General features: G+C 42.4%; 1 protein-coding gene across 1 annotated transcript in view; it reads right to left on the bottom strand.

The window, feature by feature from the left end:
- NXN (nucleoredoxin) overlaps positions 1–27,528 on the bottom strand; it is a 118,392-nt gene that overhangs the window by 23,520 nt on the left and 67,344 nt on the right. The window contains exons 4-6 of the mRNA XM_088445984.1: positions 26,656–26,756; positions 12,359–12,465; positions 816–995 (exon numbers count right to left, since the gene is read on the bottom strand). Of these exons, the coding sequence (XP_088302110.1) occupies positions 816–995; positions 12,359–12,465; positions 26,656–26,756 (388 nt within the window). The remainder of the gene's footprint in view (positions 1–815; positions 996–12,358; positions 12,466–26,655; positions 26,757–27,528) is intronic.

Genomic DNA, 27,528 nt, shown 5'->3' on the forward strand with positions numbered 1-27,528 from the left:
TGACTAGTCAAAAAGTTTGTAACATTTCATTTCTCTGCTTGGGGTAGTTTCGTCAGAAGGTAAGTTCCATACTGCTGGATGTGCGTTATATAGTCGACTGCTCCATTGATAAGTCTACTCCTGAGGACTAATTAATGGAGCACTTCTCTTTATTTGGCTTATTCTCCCACTCTGCTTGTCACTCCCTTTTCACCTCTGTACCCGTTTTGGATCTATGGATGGATCATCGACCCTTGGCCCAGGGTAAGCATTGTTAATTATTGTTTTGTTTACCAATATTGTTTGGCTTGATAGTGTATCTCCCTTATTATATGTTTAGAATATCTTGCTCTGTTGAAAAGGCTTTAGCAAATGTGGAAAATTGTCGGCTTTCCCACTAGTCTTAAGACATGTAATTTTATTTTGTTTTACCTTTTCTGTATACAATCCTTTCCTTTTTGTTGTATTAAGACTTCTCTATATGACTACTGTCGAAATAAAGATATATGAAAGGAAAAAAAAATTGTTTATAGCAGATTTACTGGTTTATTCATAGCGGAGCCTAAACATTTGATCTACTTGCAGTTGTAGTCAATGTTTTGTTTTGCAAATATTGTGAGTACAAGTGATGCAAGTTAGCTGCCAGGGGGTGCCTAGGTTGAAAATGAGAACCTCTACTGTAGAGGAATCATTAAACTTATAGTTATCTGACAGTTTAAGAATCATCCAGATTAAACATCACTTCACAGTTATTTATGAGTGAGAGATCAATAAAGCACAATCCAACATGGTATTTTTGTAATTTCATATTGGCATGTGACCACTCTTCTGCATACCTACAAAGAGAACAAGGCAGGGACCCTCGTTCAGCTGGACTGCATTCAACTCTGTCAGCTCCACAACAGGCTTTGGATGCCATGGGAACTCTTTGCAGTCAACATCATGTAGGACCTCCACTCTCCCCTGTCGTGTGATGACCTCTCCTTTCGGATCCAATATAATAAGATTAGGAATACCTGCAAAAAATAAAAATTTTGTGACCATAGTAGATTTCCTGTTTTACCAAGCACATCGGCATGGCGGTATCCTTCAAGGGTATTCGGTCTGAATGTCGACATGAACGTTATGCCGACAACCCATGTGTCATTAAAATGTCAACGTCAACATGTTCATAACAGAATGTCGACATGCAATTTTTTGTTTGTGTTATCAGGGTTAGGTTTAGGGTAAGGTTAAAATAAGCAAAAAAAACGGTATGTTGACATTCTGGTGTAGACCTGTTAAATGTCGATATTATGAATATGTCAACATTTCAACAATGTCATCAGTTTTTGCATGTTGACATATTGGTTGTCGACTTAAAGTCCATGTTAAATAGTTACGGCCCTGCACCCATGTATCAGTTTTCTGAGTGTATAACTGCTGCTTATATCAGTTACTTATTGTTCCATTTTGGAGTGCCAAAATGTCACCACCCAGGGCAGTTATAGGATCCCATCCTAATTAGGTGTAATAATATAAATACATTGGGAGTCTGAATTAATGGAGCACACTTATTCTTATTTCCAAAAAACTACTTGCAGCAGCAAATTCCAGGATCCATGGAAGCCTCACGCTAATAGAAAACAGCAAGGAATGCATCACCCAATTCACAAAACATATCAAACAGTATTACAGCAAATGTTAAGTTGTTTTGCGAAAAATAATAATTTGTCTTATACACCGATTTCCTCACAGTGTGTTTAGTTAAGTAAAGTTTCTGTATCCAACTGGAAAAAGGGGTTTGCAGAGTGTTTGTGACGGATACTGAAAGCTTGGTCTTAATGTAAACACATGGCAAACCCACATACACAAATGAAAATTTGTTAGCACAAGCATGATTCAGAGCAGACGGGGCTATGCTCAAGCATGTCAGGTGGCGTGCTTATAGCATGATTCTAGGACTTTCACAATACTAGTATGTGATCTGAAGCAGAGCTACTACGCCTAATCTGCAGGTTTACAAACCATTTCTAATCCCCATAAAATAAACCTTACAAATACAAAACATTGCATTTAGCCACAATACAAATAAGCACTTACAGATTGCGGTGACCACTCTGGTGTAAATACATCACACTGCTAGCATTATTATACCATTTAAGGGGAGCTAGCACAGAAGACAATATAAATGTTCTACTTTCATCGTCTGACTATGTAAATCATGTCATGAGGAGATTACGTCTTCTATGGTGTAAAAACTATCTGACAGTTAACATGTAACGCTAGCATGTGTTTGCTGGGATAAAGTAAGAAGATTAACTTAATTTTTTTGTTTTTAGCAGCAAACCCTAGGCCAAGCAAACTTTTGGAGTAGATCCAGCACCTATGATTAACTTAAATAGGTGGCAATCTAGCACCTATATGAAATAATGACATATGGGCGAAAAACATTATAACACTGTAGCCAACTTTAAAGTACAAACAATATACACTAAGTATATTGTACAGTTAAAACTTTACGGCATTATATACGCAATGGCCGGTATCCAATTAGCTCCTATAATTATTCTCACAAAAAAAAAAAAACAGGCTGTTATCGTGTTTTTCGCCCGATGGCCATTATTGGCTATCCAATTAGAGCCCATTTTTTTTGTGAGAAAAATGTCCCGTTTTCGTGAGAAAACACACAGGGTCCGTGAAACCTGCATGTTTTTGCGATTGCAGACACGAAAACAGGGCAGTTTATGGGGATTTTGTTTTGCCTACCTGTGGCAGGTGAAACACAAACCCCGATATGTACCGTCTTTCAGGGCTAACTTGATAGCTCCGGGAGGTACATTAGCGCCCGAATAATATTCGGGGCTAAATGAATACCTGTCAATGGGTAATCTGGAATCCCTTTCACAATAAGGACACATCTAGAGGTATTTGTAATATTCTGGCACTGTTTATGGGAACTACTGATGTGAGACAGAACTATTTTAGAAGTACAGGAATTCCTAGAAAATATAACCTGTGCACCTCCTATTAGTACATTCCCTTCATTCCGAGTAAGAAAACACAGCCCCAAATTCCTATACACTGCTGAGCCAGTAGTAACTAGATTATGAATTACAGGAACACTTTGTATACAGTGTAGCTGTACACTATCAAATAAATGCATCAAGACATCCATTACTCAAAACAACATATACATACCAGGGATAATACATTATACTTTGTGGATTATTTAAAAATAAATAATGTGAACAGAATGCATAGTTTGATTACACAAGCTTATGAAAAATGTATATCTGACTTGTTGGCTGGATTGGTTTGAATGATTTAGACCACATAATAGCTATTTGCATTTTTGTTTATTAAGTAAGCCTTTATATACATCTACTGTTTTAAATAAGAATTGATTCATTAATGATATAAAACTGGAGTTTGTAAAAACATATTACATACACAAGAACAAACTGAATGATCTATTAACAAAGGTAAAATATTGCCAAGAACATAATGAGATTGTTCACTGCAACATATTATCACTTATTTTTAGCCCACAAATCTTCTGCAGCACTTTACAGAGAATATTCCACTTATTTACATCAGTATCTACTCCAGTGGAGCTTGCTATCTATTTTCCCTTCTACCCACACACAGGTTAATTTACATGTTTTAGGATTGTGGGAGGAAACTGGAGTACCTGGAGGAAACCAATGCAAGCACAGGGATAACAAACTCCACACAGCTAGGGCTTGCTGGGGGTCAAACCCAAGACCTCAGTGCTAACCATTGCAGGCCTATCTCACAGCCACAATCTATAAAATGATTCAGGCAATGAACAAAAAAGTTTGCAATGCAGAAACATTGACCACAGAACTAAAGCTACACTTCATTGTCTAATATCTTTATAGATGTATGCATACATTTAAAATTACTATTGAACAAGTGGGAAAAGCAGATTTTTAATCTCCAAATATCAGTAACATTTTTAATAAACATAACTTTATTACTAAGCATATGACGAGAGTATATTGGATTCAACATAATAATATGAGATATGGTAAAAACTTACCCTTGTTATCTCTATTTCTACGAAGTCCATAGGGTTCCACAGGATACCTTGGGTATAGGCGATGGCGGCAGACATCCAGGCACCACAGAGTTAAATTTTCAGCCTCCCAGGATGCACTGGGGTCCCTCTCCTATACCCCGCCCCCGAGCCTCAGGCCACTCAGTTTCGTAACAAGCCATAGGCCGGAGCAGGAGCAAAAAAGAGAGAGAAGACAGTCTGGAACACACAAGAATCACATTCTCACCAGAAGGAGACGGAGAAACCGGTGACCAGATCAAAGCCCATCTGCAGTACAGGTGCGACAGGGTTCGAGTCCTGTGGAACCCTATGGACTTCGTAGAAATAGAGATAACAAGGGTAAGTTCTTACCATTACTCATATTTTCTACTACAGGGTCCATAGGGTATCCACAGGATACCTTGGGGATGTCCCAAAGCAGTATCCTTTAAGGGTGGGGACGCTCCTGTGCTGTAAGGAGAATCCGCCGCCCAAAGGAAGCATCCTGAGAGGCGAAGGTATCAAAAACATAATACCTTACAAAAATATGGACAGATGACCACGTGGCTGCCAATCACAGCTGAACTGCTGAAGCGACACGTCGAGCTGCCAACGAAGGACCCACAGACCTAGTGGAAGAGCTTTAATAGAGGATGGAACAGGAAGACCTGTGAATCCATCCTGCCAAAGTTAGCGCAGTGGCAGGCCAACCCTTTTTATGGAAACCAGAAAGGACAAAACCGAGAGTCTGATTTCCTAAACGGACTGGTACGGTCAACTTAAATTCTTAGAGCCCGTACCACATCCAAAGAGGCCTCACCAGCAGAAAGGACTGGGGAAGTAAAGGCAGGTACTATAATTTCCTCATTGATGTGGAAACTAGACACCACCGTAAGTAAAAAACCAGGGCCAGTGCGAAGCACTGCCCAGTTGCTAGGAAAGATGAAAAAAAGGGAGGTCTACATGACACAGCCCCCCATTCTGAGATCCTACCGGCCAAATCAATGGCCAGAAGGAATACATTCCTAGCCGTAAGCCATTTGAAATCCACTGAGCCCAGTGGATCAAATGGCGGTCCTCAGAGAGCCCTAAAGACCACAGCCAAATCCCAAGGAGCCACAGGTGGAACAAAGGGATGCTGAATATAATGTACACCCTACACAAAGGTGCGGACATCAGGAAGAGTAGCAATCCTATGATGAAACCAACAGGGCAGAAACCTGCACCTTCAGGTAAGCAAGGCGAAGACAGTTATCTAAGCCCACCTGTAGGAAAGCCAACACTCTGGATATCCGGAATACTCGAGGAGCATAGCCTGTAGGGCGACACAACTGAAAGTATGCCATACCTGATGGTAAATTCTTGCAGATAAAATCTTCCGAGCTCTTAGCATGGACATAGGCCCTGTTAACTATAGAGCTGGAAAAAAAACTCCTAGACCTTAAGAGGGCAGTCTCCACCGCCACACCATCAAGGACAGACAACCCAGGTCTGGGTATCAGCCAGGATCCTGAGACAACAGGTCCGGTCGTAGAGGTAACAGCTTCGGAGTGTTAACTGAAACACTCCAAAGATCTGAGTAATAGTGCCGCCTGGCCCACGCACGAGCTATTACTGGAGGAAGAAGGGATAATGGAGGGACGAGGTACACAACTTGGAAGGTCCACTGGACCAACATACGTCTACCATAAGAGTCTCATCTCTGAAAGGCTCCACTTGTTCACTAGAAGATTGAACACCTCCTGATGAAGAGGACATTTCCCTGAATGCACGTCCTGACGGCTGGGAAAGCCTGCTTTCCATCTGAGGATTCCTGAATGAACACTGCCGATGACGGCAGGGATATATCCTTCCACCCAAGCCAGAATTCGGGACACCACTGTTAGTGTCGCCCGACTTCGGGAACCTCCTAGGTGGTTTACATAAGCCATCATGATGGCGTTGTAAGACTGTACCTGCACGGTATTTCCGTGGAGGACCTGTCCTGTATGCTGGAGAACCTTGAATACTGCTCAGAGTTCTCAGATGTTTATGGGAAGCGCAAAAACTACTGGTGTCCACCTGCCCTGGAACAAGTGTGGACCCGTCACCGGATACTGGCGTCCGTCGTCAGAAGGACCCTGTCCGCAATCCCAAAGGGGGTGCCCCTTGTTTAGGTGAGCTTTCCGCAGCCACCAGGCCAGAGAGAGACAAACCTCCGGGGAAAGCACTATTGACTTTATCCTATGGGGTAACCCATCCCATCCGGAGAGGATCAATTTTTCTAGAGGTTCAGAGTGACACTGGGTACTCTCCACCATGTCGAACAGCGATGCCCTGGAACCCAGGAACCACATTGCCGAGTGAATAGACACTCGGCGACTCTGCAGGCAACTGCGTACCTTTGCCTGTAATGCAGAGATCTTTTCCTCAATCACAAAGATCCTCAGATGTTGGGATATGAAGCATCCTCTGTGAAGAATCAGAGAGGACCATTTCCAGTGTATCAGTCAGCCCTAACGTAGCAACACAGATATTGTCCGTTGCAGATGGCACTGAAGTATCTCTGGAGACTCTGGTAACACCAGGAGGTCGCCCGGATTGGGTAACAAGCGGACCCCCTGCATCCGCAGGTGGGCTGCCATAACTGCCATGACCCTGGTAAAACTGGAAATGCTTATCGACCACTGCAAACCTGAGGAAAAACACTGGTGTTCTAAGAAAACAGGGACATTCAGGCAGTCACCCTGAATATATCAAAATTCCCAGGCTCCATTGAATGATGGAATGCAGGGTCCCCCTCCTGAACCGAGGAGCCCTTAAGAATTTGCTGAAGGATTCGAGGTTGAGGATGTCCAGGTAAGACCCATTGGGTTTCTGTACCAGAAAGAGGATGGAGTAATACCTCCTTCCCCTTTGGGGCAACGGAATAGGTACTATAACTCCTGCCTGGAGCATAGAGTGTAACACCCTCAAAAATTACAGGGCCTTGTCTTGAATTGACAGAAGACCTGTAACGAAAAATCGTCTGGGAGGCGTTTACCGGGAGGAGAGGACATACCTTCAAGAAAATACTTCTCTTACCCCAGTGGCCATGGAGGTCAGACACCAGCACTGGGCGAACTAGAGAAGCCGGCCTCCAACTCTGGGGTCCCCCGAGAGGACGCCCGTCCCGTGAGGCTGAAGGCTTATAGTCCAACTTGGGAATAGGACGTCTTGTACTCCAAGCCTGTTCTTATGGTTGAGCAGATTTCCTGGCTACTGACTGTATTGGAAAGCTATATTTTAGACTTACCCTGGGCTCACAGGGCCGAAAAGAAGAAGCCCCAGACCCCGATGGGACTGTAGCCGATGGCAGACACGCAGACGTAGCTGCTGCCTGCGGGGCCACAATTGTGTCCAGATGAGGGCCAAACAGGACCTATCCCGTAAAAGGCAAAGCATTCTAAATGGAATCTGCGTCCGCTTTCCAAGAGCGCAACCACAGGGAGCGACGAGCCGCTACTGCTGCCGAGCCGCTACTGCTGCCGAGGAGATTCTGGAAAGAAGTAGGCTATATGTAAAACTGTCTCATTATGAACGTGGCTAAGTCTCTGAGAATTTGCCACTATCCACCTGCTCTGCTGGAGAGTCAGTGTGCAGAGATCCAGTTACCTACCCAGCGCTCCATGGCTCTGGCCCCCCAGCACACGGCCTTAGCCGGCCTGGAACCCCCTCCAGCAAGGGAATAATTGAATTTTAGATATATTTGCACCTTGCAATGTGTAACCTCCTTCAAGGAGGACCTGGAGGGCATGGGCAACGTAGCACTCCTCACTAGGCGTGTAACATGAGAATCTACCCGTAAAGGTAACTACCATTCGGAAAAAAAATTGTCCGCAAAGGGGTTTGCAAAAGGTCAACCGTTCTTGAGGCTGGAACCGCTTACCCAGATTTTCCACGCCTCCTCTAAATGATCCACCTGACCAGATAGAGGAATTACAGTGGCAACACCCTTATCCTTAAAGAAGGCATATTTGGATTTAGCGACGTGGGATATGTAATAACCAAAGCCGCACGGACTGCCCTTACAAGGCCAGGTACATCGACTTTAGACCCAGACTACGCCTCCTTTGCACTAAGGGACTCGTGTCTGAAAAAGTCAATAATGTCACCATCATCAGACATCATGTCCTTACCCGTCTGAGACCCGAAAGGCCGTTTAGAAGGCCGAAATGGTGACTCCCCCTGTAAAACGTCCATCAGGTGCTATACCATTTGGACAATAAATTCACCCACACAGGCTCCTGCGAGACCTGGGGGGGCGAAAAACAGGATACACTTGGGTACCATCAACTGTCCAGGGACCCCTGCATGTGATGAGACCACCACTCGCTGCTATAACCCCTATAGGGAAACACATAGGGGGCGTTGTCCACAAGGGCTGTAAGCAATTCAGCCAGCCGAGGGCGGTCCCCTTTTTGTGCAGGCACAGTGACAGAAATGGGGCGTGATATATAATACAACATGCCCTCCATAAACCCTCAGCGTCTACATATCCCTCCGCTAACTGCACATGATATCAGTACATTATAGCTGGAAGAGGATATCCTCGTTCACTTTCAGACATGAGGAGTGTGAACGGAGCGTATGTGACCACCCACACAGAAAAACCACGTTTACTGTGAGGTAATAAACACCCTGCAACACCGCACTGCAAAGGCTGTAGCAGAAGAACAGGGATAGGAAAAAGGCTGACAGTCAGAAATTAAAGTACAGGCAAACAGCGCTAGCATTTAAGTCACATACAATGCACAGATAACATCCTGCATTACAAGCACTGCGATCAACTACACAGACCAGAGCCTGGTAGGAACCAGTGCTGCATACACTGACCTTAATTGAAGGAGAGGTATGCGGGGGACCCGGACCGCAATGGCACCTGTAACAGCTTCCAGCAGCGTTTGTCATTCCCAGCACATGTAGTGAGAAAATGGCCACCGAGGAGCAGAGAGGAGGCGGGCATGGGGGAGGAGCGCTGACACAGCCCGCTCAGACCGCTGTGGAATGGCACTGTGCAGCGGGGGAGACGCCGGCTGTGAGACAGGGAAGGCGTTCTCCCCTGGCCTGCTATTAACCCCTGGGACGCCGCGCTGTACCGCACATGCTGAGGTCCGCTGTCCCTGGTGGTCTAGTGGAAGGCGCAGGATCAGTACCTGGCCCCACGCGCAGCCGGTCCCCAGGGAGCCCCCTCCCTGGGGACCAAAAAGGACTGTGTTACCGGCGGGTGCCCACCGCGGGACCCCGCCGCTTACCTTGTCCCCCGTGCATCCGGCCACAGTCCAGGTAGCCGGGGTCACTGCTAGCTGTGACCCCAGCTACCAACCAGCGTCCCCGGATCGGTACCAGCGTTCTGGTACCGGCGGGGTGTAGGAGTGACAGCATGGACGTCAATACTGACTGTCCTATGCTGCAGCACTCTAGTTGTGCAGCCGCAGCTGCGAAGAAATCTTCAGGGGCCTTGAAAAGACCCCCCTCTGTACGGTGCGACTGGTCCGGCAAGGCACCGACGAAAACTGAGTGGCCTGAGGCTCGGGGGCGGGGTATAGGAGAGGGACCCCAGTGCATCCTGGGAGGCTGAAAATTTAACTCTGTGGTGCCTGGATGTCTGCCGCCATCGCCTATACCCAAGGTATCCTGTGGATACCCTATGGACCCTGCAGTAGAAAAAATAATTTTGCATTGTTTCAGGCTGCCATAGATAGGCTTCCTGTTTTATCTTCACTAAAACTACTGGTCACCTCAGTTACTTACACACGGTATCATTTAGAGTTAGCATAGGCCTATCTATATTGGGTGCAGGTTGTGCAGTACACATGGGCCACTGGTGCCAGCAAACTGGTCCACCCCATATGTAGGGTGCCAGTGGCACCATCTATCAAGTGATATCTTTGGAAAGATGGCAACATTCATTGAAAGAAAAGACTGGCACTGTACCAGAACCTTTGCTATCTTCTGCGTATACGCCATCTTCCTAAATATCACTGGGAAGATGGCACCGGCTGCAGAAAGTGTGTGCGCGCGTGTGGGAAAGGGGGTGGCACATGGGTCCACCCAGGGCATTAATACAGCCTTTGTGTATTGCAGTGTGAATCAAATTTAAAATGTGAGTAAGCAAGGGGATGCTCAACTCTAAATCACAGTCAGTATTTGTGTGCTACATAGAAAAGCAGGCAGTATTTTACTTGCATGCAAAACAAAATTGCAGTTGCACCACCTGCCTTTGTCCAGCTGTAAAACTTTGCAGGAAGGAAAAATAAATCTCCCTTAGCAACAGTTGCCAATGTACAGATACAGTATGTCCTCATGCACTATTGCTGCAGTGGCGCCAAACAGCCCTTCTTGGCACACAAGATCCTGTGAGATTCCACTTTTCCTTCTTTTTTCTCTCACAAATTCGTCTTAGTAGCAATCGGATGTGACAAACAGCTTGACGAGACTGCAATGATTAATTAGTTATGCGACACTAGTATATCTATATGCGACTGAATCTGTATGCGAAGTGCTACAATGCAGTGGCCTCCAGACATTGGGCAAAATCTTCCAGAAACTGGCTTCCAATAAATAAAAGGCACCCACACTAGGAAGAGGGGAGCCATCTCTTTCAAATGATGGGATCTCTTAGTACTTATTGTCTTATGATCACCAGACAATACAAATAGACAGGAAGGACTCCAGTGCAACTCATCTCCTTTCTCCTCCTTTTATTATCATCACACAATGTTAATTTGCGCTACTGAAAACACAGGTTTTCTGTACAGATGTGTACTCATACATCTAGCCTCCTTGCGCGTTAAACAGCCCTTCTAATTGCGCCATGCCGTGGCGTGACTCAGTAGCGCAGAGCATCTTTCTGTGCAACTTTTTACCTTTAAATGCATCTTATTCGCACAGTGAAGCCGCTAACACTGTAACGTAGCATTTCACATGCAGATACACCCGCAGTCGCACACAGAACATAGGCATGCCGCATAGCATTTTAATCAGCTTGTGCTAGCTATTTGCATCACTGTCTGAATAAGACGCATTTGAAAGTAAAAAGTTGCACGAAAGACACTCGGCGCTACCGCGGTATGTGTGGCGCGATGTAGCGCATGGAGGAGAGCTGTATGTGGACACATCTGTATATGGGCTGGAGCTCACTACGTGCCCTTTCACTCACACAATGATACCTGCAACCATGGGATCACCCACGTTTGAAAGAAAGATTCACCAGACAATATTAACCTGCATTACGGAAAACAAACCTGGGGGCACCCACATGAAAGAGATGATGCACTCTTAACAACTATTGGCTGGTGAACACCAGACAGTACAACCAAGCGCTGTGAATACATTTTGTTTTCCATAGATGGGTTGGAGGGCACATTGGGTGGGATGAGGTCAATATCCTGTCCGTGGGGATTCCAGCGCCAGACTCCTGACACTTGGTCAGAATACCGGCACCCCGTCCGCCGGGGAGAAAGGGTTAGGGAAGGGAGAGAGTTAGAATACTGACCGACAAGTGTCACTAATCTAACCATGTTGGGATGGTGGTGTTGGGATTCTGACCGCTGGGAGCCCGAGCACCGGCATCCCTTATCCATCCCCATTGGGCTCTATCTTCCCCATACTAGCCTGTAAACATGTTGGGGCAACCATTGTTTGAAATTGGAGAGTCCCCTCATTTAAATGATGTGACCCCCTTAGTTGTTACTGTATGTTGGTCAACAGACAATGACTGGAACAAAAAACAAAATTTTCCACAGATGATATGGGAAAAGGGGGGGGTTGTTATAAAGGCCAACTCTCCCCCATCTGGTGTCATATAAAAAAAAAAGTGGTATCCTCTTTCAATGTGGCAGGTCTTCTAGTTTAAAAATGGTAGGCTTTTTCGGGCTACCACATTACTCTTACACATGTGGTTATATTCACTAATAGGCAATTTGTCAAAGCAGACGATTATCGGTGGCAATTAACGCAATAGGGTTCATTGCTAAACAGGCCTTATTTAGAATGAATTCCTGTTGCCGTTGTAAAACGGCCAATGACAGGGGTTTTGATAAACTGCCCATTTGTAAATATATCCCATAGTGTATAATACATATATATATATATATATATATATATATATATATATATATATATATGTATATATATATTTTCTTTTAGACAATTTATTTCTCGTAAATTCATTTTTCTTTTGAACACTTCAAATTACTTAAATTTCCCTATGTTAGCATACAAACTGTTCATTAATTACAAGCATATTTACAACCCAGGTATTTTTTTTATATATATATATATTAAACTCTTAATAGCATAAAAGAAAGCTCTCACCTTGTATTCCATATAATCGGTTCAGTCGAGACCTTCTCGCCTCATCACTATATGGAACAGCTGTCCAGGGCATCTCACTAAAATACTGTTTAAATGATTCTTCAGATCTGTGGAACAAAAAACAGATATACTGTAGGCTGCAATAACTACAAAATAATAGTTGTAATCATAATGCAAAAGGTGAGATTTTATATGGAACCTAGAAGTATTTCTGCAGTAAGTTGTAAAACATCATAGAACACTTTAACCCAAGGTCTGGATCCTCTTCGCGCAGATGGTGGATCATATAGCTGTAAAGTTAAGGTATCATTCTAAAAGATTGCAGAAGAGTTATGAAAAAAGATGGCTCCTCAAAACTTACTACAGATGGTGTTTAACTAAAATATGAATTAAAATACTTTAATACAGGTTGAGTCTCCCATATCCAAAATGCTTGGGACCTGGGGTATTTTGAATATCGGAATATTCCGTATTTTTCAATATTTGCATAAAATAATTAAATATCTTGGGAATGGGACCCAAATCTAAACACACAATGCATTTATGTTTTATATGCACCTTAGCCTGAAGGTCATTTTATACTATATTTTTTATAATTTCGTGCATCAAAAAAAGTGTACATACATGAAATTTATGTTTCATATACACCTTATACACACAGCCTGAAGGTTATTTTATACAATAATTTTAATAATTTGTGCTTTAAACAAAGTTTGTGTACATTGAACCATCAGAAAGCAAAGGTTTAACTTTCTCAGTCATGCTAAAAATATTCGGGGCAATTCAAAGAATAGTGCTGGCCATGACATGCTGGCATTCAGACAGTTTTTCCAGCACCTCGTGACCACCAACTTTTGAGATTTTTCCTTGTACCCAATAGAGGTACGCAGGAAAATCTGGTAAGTTGGGGTACTGTAATAAGCAGTTGTGTGTGCAGCCAGATATCGCCGATAATTGAATTTCCTCCATAATATGGTCACTGCTAACCTAATAGCACCCCTTTTACAGCACCCATGCTCCAGACAGGCTTAGAGTGTAGATTGTGCTGCCGTAGAGAAAAACAAGAGATATGGTAAGAACTTACCTTTGTTATCTCTGTTTCTACGAAGTCCATAGGGTCCACAGGGTTGACCTTGGGGTATAGGTTGGGAACCAAATCCGGGCACCACGCAGTTAAAGCTTTTAGCTCCCAGGATGCACTTGGGTCCACTCTCCCTATAACCCCGCCCCCCAGCCAGAGGCACCTCAGTTTGTAAGTAGCCAAAGGCCGGAGGAGGAGAGAAAAAGAGAGAGAAAACTGGAACACACAAGAACCATACTCACAGAAAAGGAGACGGGAAACCGGTGACCAGTAACAGAGCCCATATGAAGCCAGGTGCGTCAGGGCGGGCGCCCTGTGGACCCTATGGACTTCGTAGAAACAGAGATAACAAAGGTAAGTTCTTACCATATCTCTTGTTTTCTACTTCAGGGTCCATAGGGGGTCCACAGGGTTGACCTTGGGGATGTCCCAAAGCAGTTCAACCAAGGGTGGGGACGCTCCTGTGCTGAGAGGAGAATCCGTCGCCAAAAAGGAAGCATCCTGAGAGGCAAAGGAAACCAATGCCTAGAACCTTAAAAAGGTGTGGACAGAAGACCACGTGGCCACCTAGTAAGGCAAAACAGCCGAGGCGCCACAGCGAGCCGCCCACAAGGGTTACATGGCCCGAGAAAAAAACAAGCATCAACAACAGAAAGGCCTACCCCTGGGTAAGCCCCTGAGGAAGACATACGAGGCCATCCAGCCAACATTTAGTTATAGGCCGGCCATCCTTTCCTGTGAAAACTAGAAATCTCAGACCACCAATAAGGAGTCCGATTTCCGTAAGGAGCTTGAACGGATCACATAAATCCAAAGAGGCCGGACCACAGTCAATGAGGCCATACCAGCCGAGAGGACTGGGGGCTGTATGGCTGTACCATAAGTTCCAGAATAATATGGAACCTAAAAACCACATTAAGAAGAAACACAGGGCGAGAACAACTCACACCCTGACATGATGCCCTCCAGAAGAGGGAGCCACATGAGAACGCTCCCAAGTCAGACACTCTCCTGGTTAATATAAACACCCTGAGAGAATGAAAGAGCCTAAGCAATAGACCATGTAATGGCTATCACAACCAGCGGTTCCATCAACTGTCCCCGGAGGGAACGAAGAACCACTACTAACTCCCAAGGAGTCCCTAGGGAGGACAAATGGAGGCATAAAGCCAGAAAACACACCAAAGGATGAACTGGATACCAGAGTGGAGCAATTCCATATCTTAACCATACCGACAGTGTAGAGAACCGCACTGTCAGGAAGGCCAGGCCGAGGGTGAAACCCAAGCCAGCCGGCAGGAATGCCAGAATATCTGGAAATCCTGGACACCGGAGGATCATATCGACAGGTACGATACCGTAAGAATTTCGTATGCCACAGTCTGTGGCAGATCCCAGCAAAGTCTGGCCTGTCTGCTCTAAACATCTCAATGAAGACAGAGCCAGGGAAGCCCTAGGACCACAGCAGGGGCGCAGACATAGACAAACGATCCAGGTCCAGGGAAAAACAAGGACCCTGAGACAACAGGTCCAGATAGTGAAGCAGTAGGAACGGAGCATCGATTAGGAGACTCCCGAAAATCCTAGTACCAGTGACGTCTGGGATGAACTGAAGCCCCCAGAAGGAAAGCCCCTCCGTCTCGAATTAAACCTCCGAAGACCTCGAGGAAGAAGGGAGACCGGAGGACACAGTGAAGTGAAAGGACCACTTCACTGACAGAGTCACTGAAGGTAGCTTCAGTACTCCTAGAGCTGGACTGTAACACCGGTAGTGTGTGATAGAGTCAAAAGGCCATGAGGACCAATCACCGCAGGGAGGCCCCCTCTGCTCACCAGGAGTTGAAACCTCTCTTGGAGAAGAGACTAGTCCCCGGGATTCACGTCGTGACGGCTGAGGAAGCCCGCTTCCCAATGGAGAGCTCCCGGAATGAACACTGCAGAGTTGGCCAGAAGAAGACCCTTGGACTATGTCAGAATGTATGACATTCCTGTCATTGCCACCCAACTACCAGTGTTGCCTAGATGGAAGCCACTGTTGTGACACTGTTGGACTGAACCTATGCAGGTCTACCGTGACATAAGGGTTAGGCCAGAGTGAAGGCCCAAGACAGCCGAAAGTTCCAACAAGTGGCAGGGCGGAAGCGACAGATGTCCAGCTACCCCGAAATGAATGCGGACCAGACACTGTCTGCAGCAAAGAATAACCTGGACGAGATGGCCATAGCCACCCGGACAGAGACCGACTCGCCTCCAGAGAGAACATCATCGTCCGAACAGCGATCCGATGGAAAAAACTCGATCCATCTGGAGAAGAGTCAATTATGGCCAGGCCTGGAATGGAGCTGATCACATTCGCCCCTCCCAAAAGGTAGGCACTCTGGGAGACCGCGCATCACCAAGAGTAATGACATATGTCGACCGCGTAGATATCCGCACACTCCAAGTTGAAGAGCGGAGAGCTTGTCTTACGCCAGAAAACCATATTGCCCACTTTAGCAATTAGCATAGAAGTCAGACTGATTAGCATGCAAGGCTAACAAATTGCCGGACCATTATTTCTGAAGAACAGATGGAAGGTGTTTTGTTTTTTCTAAAAGAAACTGCATATTAGTTTTCTCCCCAATTAAAAAGCTGGGTTTCTGGTCCTTTTAAACATATCTGTTTTTGGTTACATAATGAGTACAGGTATGTTAAAGAGCAAAAACACGCATATATGTAAAACTAAGTTATAGGATGTGATGGCTCAGAGTACATTTAGAGTACCTGCCTCTTATTTTGAAACACTGGCTGGTAAATGTAGTTCGCAAGTGTTTGGAAATATTGCTCGCAAAATGAAATGGGATTCAAGGTTCCAGCATGATGCGAAAAGAACTGCACATATGCAGCCATTAAACCTGCCTGTGATTTCCACCCCCTAATGCTTGATAAGGACACCTTGCCTAGCAATCAGTGCTAGGTGATTACTCAGTGTTCGCACCTCGGCTCACCCCAGAGTCTTTGAAAACAATACTGGCTTCTGACCTTGCTTTGATATTGGTGATATAGTATGTTTTAAGAAAACACAGAGATGTGTGCACTTGTGTCAACCTACAAAATGTAATGAACAATGTGTGTAGTCATATAAAATAATAAGCACCTAAAACTAGTTTGTAGAGTTGCAGAACAATCAAAAGCGGGTGTTAATTTATGGATTACAGAATCAATATATTTAGGGCAAGGGAACCATCCCAACATAGCAAAATATTTTTTTATCCGCTGTCAGTGACCAACAAATTCAACGGCTGTATAGTCTTACAGGAAAACAATAAGAAGTTCATGGATCAAAAATGTAAGGTGGGCAAAGGAATGATCACTACAATATAATACTTTAGCATGTAAAATAAATACACACAAGCACACACACACATACATACATACACACACATATATATATATATATATATATATATATATATATACATACATACACACACACACACACTAGTATATATATATATATATATATATATATATATATATATATATATATATACACACATATACACACACACACTAAAACAAAATTTGTAATATGCGTGAAAATTTACATACTTTCCAATTGACAAGATTAATGAAAAAAAATTATAATACAAGATTCCAATATCTAGAGTACTAGTGGCCACAAGGAAAATCCAATGAGGAACGAAACAGTCCGCAAACAAAGGTCCCATGACCGCTTGCGGGGAAAGAGAAAAGAACTGTGGAATGTCTACAAGGTTATTGTCCATCAGCTGTCCACAAGGAATTTAGTGTGCAGCATAGGCATTAGGTCATTTACGCCATAAAATGCAGAGAATACATTAAATGTTTTGTCTTTATTACATTAACCACTGGTTGATTTCTGTATGGTTTGTTGGAAAAACTATTGTGCTTTCACAGCATATATCCCTACATAATGCATCTTGCCATATAGCACTCTCAACAGTCAATTTAAGTGGGCTGAGTTTATATAGTCTCCTATTATTGGTTTAATGGGGATTTAGTACAGTTGACTCACAAAACAAATTGGGTTCACCTATAGCCAAACTAAATTATAATGATAATATTGAAACATTCATATTATATGGAAAGATAATCAAAACAATGTGAATGAGTATTTGATTTTAATTCCTACTTTACATAGACTGCTGCAAACATACTTTGCCTTCCAATTTAGAGATTACCTAATGCTCGGTCCACTATGTACTAACGAACTGTACCAATTATTCCGCCATCCAATATTATACAGTAACTAAATGGCATGTACCCAGATGTCATAAAAAGCTAGCAAATCCAGAGCAAATTTACAGGAACAATATTGCAATAAGAGTGCCTAGTATTTAAATGGAAAAATATTCCATTATTAATTGCTCAATTATTATTGTAAATAAAGACAGGCAAAGTCCTCCAGCAGAAAAATTTAGCGCATCAGACTTTAACACATGATAATTTCTGAACAGACAAGTGCGCTGTTACAGGGTACAACGATCAGTAAGACACTTGCCATTTGTCCGGATATCACTAGGAAATCCGGCTCAATCTTTGCATCCTCTCAGAGACTGATTTTTATTCTGACTATTCCAGATATAAAATTAATTATAGTAAAACATAGGTGCTTGAAGTTTATATTCCTGGGTCAACCAAACTCTCCCTGGTAGCAACTTTCCCGTTTAAGTGGCATAAACAGAAAATTAAATACTTAGGCATCTTTTTAATACATCGCCACCATCAACTTCTACCATGTCAATTTCTCCCCATATTCTAGATAAAATTAAGTCTGATTTAAATTCATGGTCCGGCCACTTTATTTCCTGGATTGGCAGAGTGAACTTGGTGAAGATGAGCATACTCCCTCGGCTCCTCTCTTTTTTCAAGACCCGATATTTGTTCCCGCCTACATCTTTACATTTTTACAGTTTTCTACTTCACGATTTGTCTGGGCGAATCAACATCCACGGGTGCATTTGAAGCTACTGCAACGTCATACACATAGCCATAGGTTGGGTATTCCTGACTTTAAACTGTATTATCTAGCTGCTCAACTTTCACACGGTGTACAAATGGTGCAACCAGGGTGCTCGGAAGGTCTGATCTACTATTGAGGCTGATGAACTGGGTTTATTTACGGTTTCCTCTCTCCTTTGGCTTCCAAACTCTCACTGTCCCAAAATTGTTGCCTCTCATCCAATAGTCTCCCGCTCGTAGCTATATGGGATTACGAGAACAGGAAATTTAATTTGGCCTCTAGCCTTCACCTATTATCCCGATTCTTCATAACCTGGATTTTTCTCCAGGTTGGAATAACTCCCCATTTTTTGCGTGGAAGGAAAGAGGTATTCTTTACATGAACGATATTACTAGAGATGTAGAATTTCCTCAATTCTCTCAGATTCAGGAAGAAACAGCTATCTTCTCTAGGCATTTTAAACAATTTTTACAGCTTCACCATTTTCATTCTAACGTGAAACATCTCCTCTCAGGTAGACCCCTTTCCACCTTCGAGGCTCTATTTATGAGACGTGCCTCAACTAAAGGTTTGATCTCTCTTTTGTTCATGCAACTTGTTGACGAGTCTTCTCCGCCACGTGATCCCTATGCAAGGGCCTGGGAGGTGGAGCTGGGCACTGCTTTAGAAGATGAGGAGTGGGCTGAAGTCTGGGAAAATGTGGCCTCTAGCTCTATATGTGTCAGAATTAAGGAGAACACCTACAAGTTATTATATAGATGGTACTATGTGCCCTCCCGACTGCATAGAATATATCCCGACACAACAGATAGATGCTGGAGAGGATATGCCAAGGAGGGCACCTTTCTTCATATATGGTGGTCCTTTCTAAAGATATTAAATCTTTGAAAGGACGTCATTGGTCTTATAACTTGCATACTTAATGGCTCTATTCCCTATGAACCTAAGTTTCTTCTTCTACCCCTAGACTTTCCTACGTTGACTAGGCATAGAAATTAATGTACCACATAGTCAATGCCACGACTTGCCAATCGTCGGCAGACTGGAAACAATCAGCTCCTCCTTTTATGCAGTCTATTATATCCCGAATATGGTATATTTATCAAATGAAATTCATGACTAGTATTATTCATCGCTCTTCTAAATCATTTGACAAAATATGGGGCCCTTGGATAGCTTCTCAAAACACTCCTTCCCCTTTTTTCTTATAGTAGCCACATTATATATAGTAATTTTTTTTAAGTTTCTATCCTTAGGAGGTTATTTTCCTCTTCCCTTTTTTTTTCTCTCTCTCTCTTTCTTCCTCTTTCTCCTGTCTCTCAACTATTCGACCTCACCCTTTGTTGTATGTGTTGGAGTTTCCTTTTTTGTTTTCTACAGTTTTAATATAAAATTGATCAGAAAATTGTGTGTGGGGGGGGAGGGTTTGTGTAGACCCGATATATATTTGCTATTTTATTATTGAGTATTCCACTGTTTTGGACTTTGTTGTTTATTGCGATTTGCTCATTAAAAATGTATTTAAAAAAAAAAAAAGACACTTGCCGTTTGGCTGCAAGTATCACACCTGTGGTCAGCTGTCTAATTTAAACAGACTGAAAAACAAACCAGAGATGTGGGTATAAAAGGACACCATTTGCAACTTTTGTCTTGGGTATCCAAGTGCATTATCCCTAAATAGTATTAAATAAGTGCATATTGTGGCCAAATTGCAGAGAATGGAGCAACATATTCTCCCACCCAGGGTGCCTACTATACCCTCCACCAAAATGGAAGGGTGCTAGTGATCTCTCTCACCTTTTGCACTAAAATGTCCCTTTACAGCTCTGATGATCAAACCTGCGTGTGGCCAGCTTTATGAACCTCCAAGCACAAACATGACCAGGTAATGTACTTGACATGCATTTTTCCTAAATCAGAAAAACCAGACACTTATATATGCCGTTCATGAAGAGTAGAACACAAGAGCAAGCAAAGCTGATCAAGCTTTGCCAGTTCCTACTTATCTCTAATAGAAGCATTCATGAAGTGCTCCCAGAACTAAAGTGAACATACCATGCTGGTAAACAGATAATAAATACCCTTAGTAGTTAAATCTACACAGGATCATTCTGCAAATCTCTGCTCTTATCCTGCAATGAGTCATCATTATGTATTCAGACTACTGGAATGTGTTACACGTGAAAGTAAAAAAAAAAAAACTTTTCTTTTAAATACTATACATTTAGGGGAGAAGCAATTTTTTTAAAATTATGTACTGGAATGTATCTCTATTTAAAAAAAAAAAAAAAAAAGTTAGGAGGAAACATGGTCTGTCACCTCACAGTTTATGTGTTCCAGCAATAGTCAGCTGTTGCCAATTAATATCATATATACCAATATTATGATTATTGTCCCCAAATCTACTAACTAGGTGGTAGTTGTTCAAATTTTACTTGATGCTTCTGATTTTCTCAATTGTACTGTACATGGCAGTCAGCAAATCTCCCTTTATTTCCCAGGCAACAGATATAAACCTAAATTTAGAAAGTGCCACATGTTGCCTGTACCAACCCTGTTAACCTATTAAACTCATGTAGTGCCATGTTCGTGCACTCATCCCATGCCACCTACTGTGTCTGGGTGGTATTCATCAGGATAACAAATAAAAGAACTCAATATATCAATTTATGAACCATATTCTTCATATTGAAATATATTCTCAGGTTACTAATTTGACATAGAAGTCTAATTTACAAGATATACAATTTTATGGCTATTTTGTCTAAAAAAAAAAAGAAAAGATTAATTTGATTTATCTGTCTGCAATGTAATTTAAAAAAAGAGATAAAGTTTGAAAAACTAGTTACAAATTCATACTTTAACTCGTTTGAGAACAAGGTCTATGACAATCAGACCACATGCAAATGGTAGCATTGGAAAGATATTCTGATAGGGTGTAGACTAGGCTATATCATTAAACAATTATGGACAATCAAGTAAGAATTAGCAGGCCCTACCAGACAGCAGAAAACTAAGCCAGAACATGAAAGACCAATGATCTCATCTCGCAGTTCAGCACTGCCAAACCGAGGAGGCCTGAATTGTTGTGGAAAAATAATTCTCCTGAGGCATCTATTAATGTTTTAGTACTGAACGAAACATAGTAAAGAAAAAGTGAAAACTGTATCATGCATACTTCTGTGTATTCACAATTGTCCATTTTTAACAGTTTAGTATATCCGGGAACTGGAGATGCTATCTCCAGTGATTATGACGCGCTATGTTGTATAGATCATCATATGTCCATGTAAGAAAATTTATGTGGGAAAATCATCAAGAATGTTTGAAGAACGTGTCGCTATACATTGGTCTCCAATCAACACAGCACAAAGTCTAACTGTTAATAAAATTTCTGTTGCGAGACACTATTGAACGAGGGCATAAAGTGTATCAATTGATATGTATGCCCATAGAACATGTATTACCTCAAGGTTGGGGTGGAGATACAGTAGGAATAAAACTCTAGATAGAAAAAGGAGGCTCATTCGATCCATCGATTCAAGTCTCTATCATTGAATGGTTTAAATAAAGAACTGAATTTATATTTTTTTGTAAAGAATACTATATTTCATGTTGTGATTATAATTGTAAATGGGAATACATCTTTTAGGTATAGGCTTGTTCACATTGGTTGATGGTGGTGTTTTGTATGGCACTAATTACCTGCTGCATCATTCAGTAATCCAAACGAGTCTTAATATACAGTAATATTTAGGGTCTGTTATTCGGCCAGGATATTACTCCTACTGTATATATGATGATGATGATGTAAGGGTTAACCTATTAAGGATTAACTAACTAGTAAATATTCTCAAATCAAGTGGCTGAGAAATCCATCCAGACTCCGCCCTAATTACAGGACATTTAGGATGGCCACCACCTTCCTGGTTAGCTGAGAAGTCTGTCCTACTCCCACCCACAAAGCCAGGGGTAACCAAGCAACCGGGAAATGACGTGATCACCAGGAGCCACCAGGATGAACAGCGTGGGGTGATCCATGGACAATTGATTGCAGGTGATTTAACAGGTACCTATTCCTTTATTTGGCGAGTATGTGGGTGCACTGAGCTCTGTTTTTTTCACCACTACAGCACGGATTGGTTCAGATAAGTAGATCTGATTTTTTTTTATACATTTTGATATGTGAATTAAAAAGTGCCTTTTTGTTGCATATACTGGTGTTCTGGTTTCACTGGATAATCACTTGCTTGGAGGAAGATATACACACACACACATATCTCCATCCATAGAGGCAATTACCAGAAGATTTCATTACAATAGCAAAATCTTTACTCCATATTTACACCAACGTTTCGAACCCATTAGGGATCTAATGGGCCCCGTACAGCAGCCACAGAATGTCTCAATTCCCACCGGGGCATCTGTGAAGTCCAACATGTTGGGTTTCTCTTATTTGCTGATCCCGACCAAAATATGATCAGGATCGCAAATCACAGGATTTTTAACATGAATATTTTCCCCGATTCCCCGACAAATTGGAAATCATCCATGACTGCCGATTGTCGTCTCTGACTGGCGGATCAGCGGTTCCGGTCGGATCGCGGAATCAGCCACCTGATGTACAGATATGTCCTTTTACATCTTTGCTGCAGTCGTGCTAAGGAGCCCCTCATGGCGCTCCAGGTCCTGTGAGACACTGCTAGCGCTGGAAATCTTTTTTTTGTCTTTTATTGGCGAAAATGCAATGCGACTAGGACGCACCAGCAGACTGTGCTAATTAATTTGATATGCAACACTTGTATAACTGTATGCGACTGAGTCTCTGAATCTATATACGAAGTGCTACAATGTAGCGGCTCCAGTTTTTTTAATTCCAAGTTCCGTTGATATACAGACTCAGGTGCAGACAGATATACAAGTGTCACCTATCAAATTAATCAGCACAGTCTGCTAGTGCGTCCTATTGCATCGCGACTTAGAGGTTGGGGTGCACATTAGACGACTTTCAAAAGTTGCAATGTCGTCAACGATTTCCGTTGAACACCCGGACAAACAGTATAGTGCATACGCACTGTGCAATCTTACCACCAAACAAACGTTATATCTTGCATAGTTTAGCGGTTAGATCCTTAACTATATAATGTTACCATATCGCCTGGTCGTTCGGTAGAGCGTAGACACTGAACGATCTGCAGCCAGTTGTTGCCGAGATTGACAGATCTTCCTGCATGTACAAAAGATCTGAAGATGCGACCAACAACCCGCGGGAACACACATCGGCATTGTGATCAAGTGTACACACTGGACGATTTGAACGATTAGTCGATCCGATGTCGGAAATGGCCAAATCGTTCAAAATATCGTCTAATGTCTACCCAGCTTTAGACACATTTTCAGCAAAACAAGACACCCAATGTTAGCAGAGTAGCACGGAACCTGGTGGCTCACTCACGCCTGGCAAGTCGTGTTGCATGGCGTATTGAGGCTAGATCTATATGGGGCTCTTTAGACATGATAACAAATCCAATGAAACAGGTGCATGGATCCCAATTTAAATAGTAGCAAAATCACCAAACAACTAACAAAATCAGAGAAACCTGTGTCTCAGCTGTGCATGTCCTGCTCTGTTACACATACCAGGAAGTGCACACTAGGTAACAGTCCAAAAGCAGCATTAGTATTCCTGACATTTAATAGTGTATACCTAATATAAATTTATAGTCAAAAATAGCTATAAAAAAAACTAGGACCACCCACACAGAACATACCAATTTCCACACAAATTGTATTTGAAATTACACTATTTTATAACTGGAAATGTAGGCAATTAGTACAATTTGAGTCTATACATTGAGTGTGCCAAACAGCTGCAGAACACGGAACATAACTAGCCGTTTCACAAAGAACCAGTGCTATGACTCGCTTGTTATGTAGCCTGTAGAATGCAATGTCTTAACCCACTTTGTGGCACTTATATTGAATGCATTTCACATATATAAATATGCAACTCAGTTTAGTACCTTCAAATGCATCTCATTCACACAGTATGCTGCAGTTTTCAGTTTTTAACTTGTATTTCTTCAACACTGAGTTTCACTTCTTCACATTTGTAGTATATGTCAAGGCGTTCAATGAGCCCTAATTTACTGAGCAATTTGCATCTTGGGCACGATATTGACAACTGTGTATAAGACATTAAGTTTTTCTCATCCAACTGTAATTATTGTCCATCACTGGGATCTACATACTAGGCTTGTTGGAGTCTGAATATTGCATGAGGTATTGGGATGCAAGTAATTACAGATGTGTCCACATACATCTATTCTCCGTGCGCTACACATAACGTTGCTACACAATGTCATATACACAGTTGTCAATATCGTGCCCAAATTGCTCAGTAAATTAGGGCTCATTGAACGCCTTGACATGTACTACAAATGTGAAGAAGTGAAACTCAATGTTGAAGAAATACAAGTTAAAAACTGAAAACTGCAGCATACTGTGCTTAAAAAAATAAATAAATAAAAAAGAGTCATCATATTTGGTGGGCCTGCCCTCTGATCTCTAAATTTTGTGACGAGGTCATGTCTTTGGTGTCCAGAGTGATCGGCATTTCTCCTCCTAAGGACCCTCTACATATGCTTTTGTGCAAACCCTTGAGATCTCATTCTAAGTTCCAGAATAGTGGCCGTATTCAATTAGGTGCGAAAAGCAGTTTTCAGCAATAAAGCATCGTGAGTGATGTCATTTAGCCATGCGAAAAGTTTCTTCAATATTCAATTCTTGTTGCCGGTGTGGAAACCCGATGCAATGGACCTGGCAAAAAAGTTTCGCTTATGAACAGGTGTCAAAAAAAAGTGCAGTATTGGGGTTTTGGGGTGCAAACTTTGGAAACCCCCCCCCTGCACCCTTGGGACAGTCCCCCAAAAGTAGACCGTCAAAAAAAGTTTAAAGAATACTTTAGATCACCCCAAAAAAGTATTTTCATTGTGGGGGTGAAAAAGTCCAAAATTGGGGGACAAACTTAAAAACTAGCGAAATAGACTCCAGGGGGGGCCCCAAGTACACCCCAGGTGTTTTCAAGTTTGCAGGTGGTTGCGGCAGGTGGTTTTTTTACGTTTTTTAAATCTTCACTTTAGCAACTTTAAAATATGCTAAGCGGAGACGAGCGCGATACTTTTTCGCATTGAAAACCAGCGATGTCAGCGAAAAGTCCGGCATGTGAAAAGTACGGGACTTTTCGCACCTATTTGAATATGCCCCTAAATTGTGTGGCCACATTTATAAACGCAGCAAAACTCAATTGCTTTGAAATGGAATCAATCCGCAGCTCCATCAATGCATGCTTTTTTTTTTATAAAATTCGGTATTTAGCTTCAATGGAGAATATAACTGCCCTGCTCCATTATAATGTGTTCTATGCTACCTGGGAGTCCTGGTACTCCACGTTTGATAAACGATTACCTGGTATAGAGTGAAGCTGGTCTTGAAGTGCAGGGCCCTACACAGGATGGTTCTACCTTTACCCCTTTTCTTTGATTTAAAATTTTTGTTTTGTTTTCTTTTTATATATTATATTTTATTTTTGAGCTTTATTTTCTGTTTTATTCTAATTGTTTTTGATTTGTTATTAATGTTTTATTAAAATTGATTGACAATTTATTGTGGTGTATAAACTATTTCCATGGTACAGTGTTTTCTTGATACCATGCTGTACTTATTAAGCACTTTTTTTTCACTATTCTGTGTTTTATGTCAACTATTCTAAAAAAAAAAAAGAAAAACAAAAACAGACAACGTGCAAGTAAAAACCTAACAGACAATTTTCATGCATCCAAAAAAGGAAGGAATTACGGTGAGTAGAAAAGTAGATGCTTAGGACAAACTTTCAGGGGGAAAAAAAAAATATTTACTGAATTTAAAAACGTTTCATAGTAATAGTCTGTTCTAAGGACAGACTTGTTTTTAGAAGTATGAGAGGCAATCATGTGAATAAATATAGCACTCTGCCCTGTATCAGCATTACTATTATAACGTTTTGTCATACGGTAATATATTCATTTGGATACAAATTTTAAGTAAAAATATGGTACTATTAAGGCACAAGTGAAAATACAAAGAATTTAAAAATAACCATTACATTTACAATCACAAAGCTCAATATAAATTCTTTAAGGACAGTAAATGCAATATAGCATTTTGTATGTAACTTACATCGCAAACACTCACCTGTCGGCACTAACGAGGACAATTTCAAATTTTTGTCCTAACTCTTTGATCTTCCGATAAGATTCCACCAGTACTCTGGTCAAACTTCGACATGGAGGACACTGTAAATGAGAGACAGATAGCTTTAAAAAAACATAACAATAAGTACAAGATCATCTATGAAATACTTATGTTACAGAAAAGTATATAGCAATTTAAAGCTACACTATAATCCACTAGGTAAATCTGACTAGCCTTCTTACTACCCTAGCCAGAGGCCTAGTGCCAGCTCTGCACTACCATTTTTCCAGGTATACTCCAAGTCATTTCACAGCCTTGGCTATATCCCAGGAAGGAGGTTGGGGATGTGAGTGTTAGAGATTACAGTACTTTACATCGGGCTGGCGACGGAGACCCTGCGATAGGGTCTCGCTGCCGCAAGCCCTGGAGTGATTTTGGCTCTATCAGAGCCAAAATCACTCCCACTGACATCACTAGTGATGTCAGTGGGACCGGCTTCAGACGGTAGGCGTTCCCATGGGAACGCCTCCGTCTGGCAGGCGTGCCCCGGCACGCCCACCAAAGAGGGGCGTGCTGTCAATCAACATCGACAGCACGCCCCCTTTGGTGCGAGACCCGGAGCGATGGAGAGCCCGTCGTTCGCCGGGTCTCGCACATGCGCACGACGGAGCTCCCTCCGTCGTGCGCATGCGCAGTGGGGGAACATCGACCCGCTTGGGGTCTGAATGACCCCCTAAGAACACAGAACCTACAGGAAGAAACAGGGGTATATAGGGGAGGGAGCATTGGTTCCGTATGTTAACTAGTTAAGTGTCTTCAGTGCCAAACCTGCAATGTCCTCCAGATAGGATGTAAAGCAAGGGATGTTGTCTT

The sequence above is a fragment of the Taudactylus pleione genome, unplaced genomic scaffold, assembly GCF_031769625.1.
Source record: "Taudactylus pleione unplaced genomic scaffold, aTauple2 ptg000391l, whole genome shotgun sequence".
Lineage (NCBI taxonomy): Eukaryota > Metazoa > Chordata > Amphibia > Anura > Myobatrachidae > Taudactylus > Taudactylus pleione.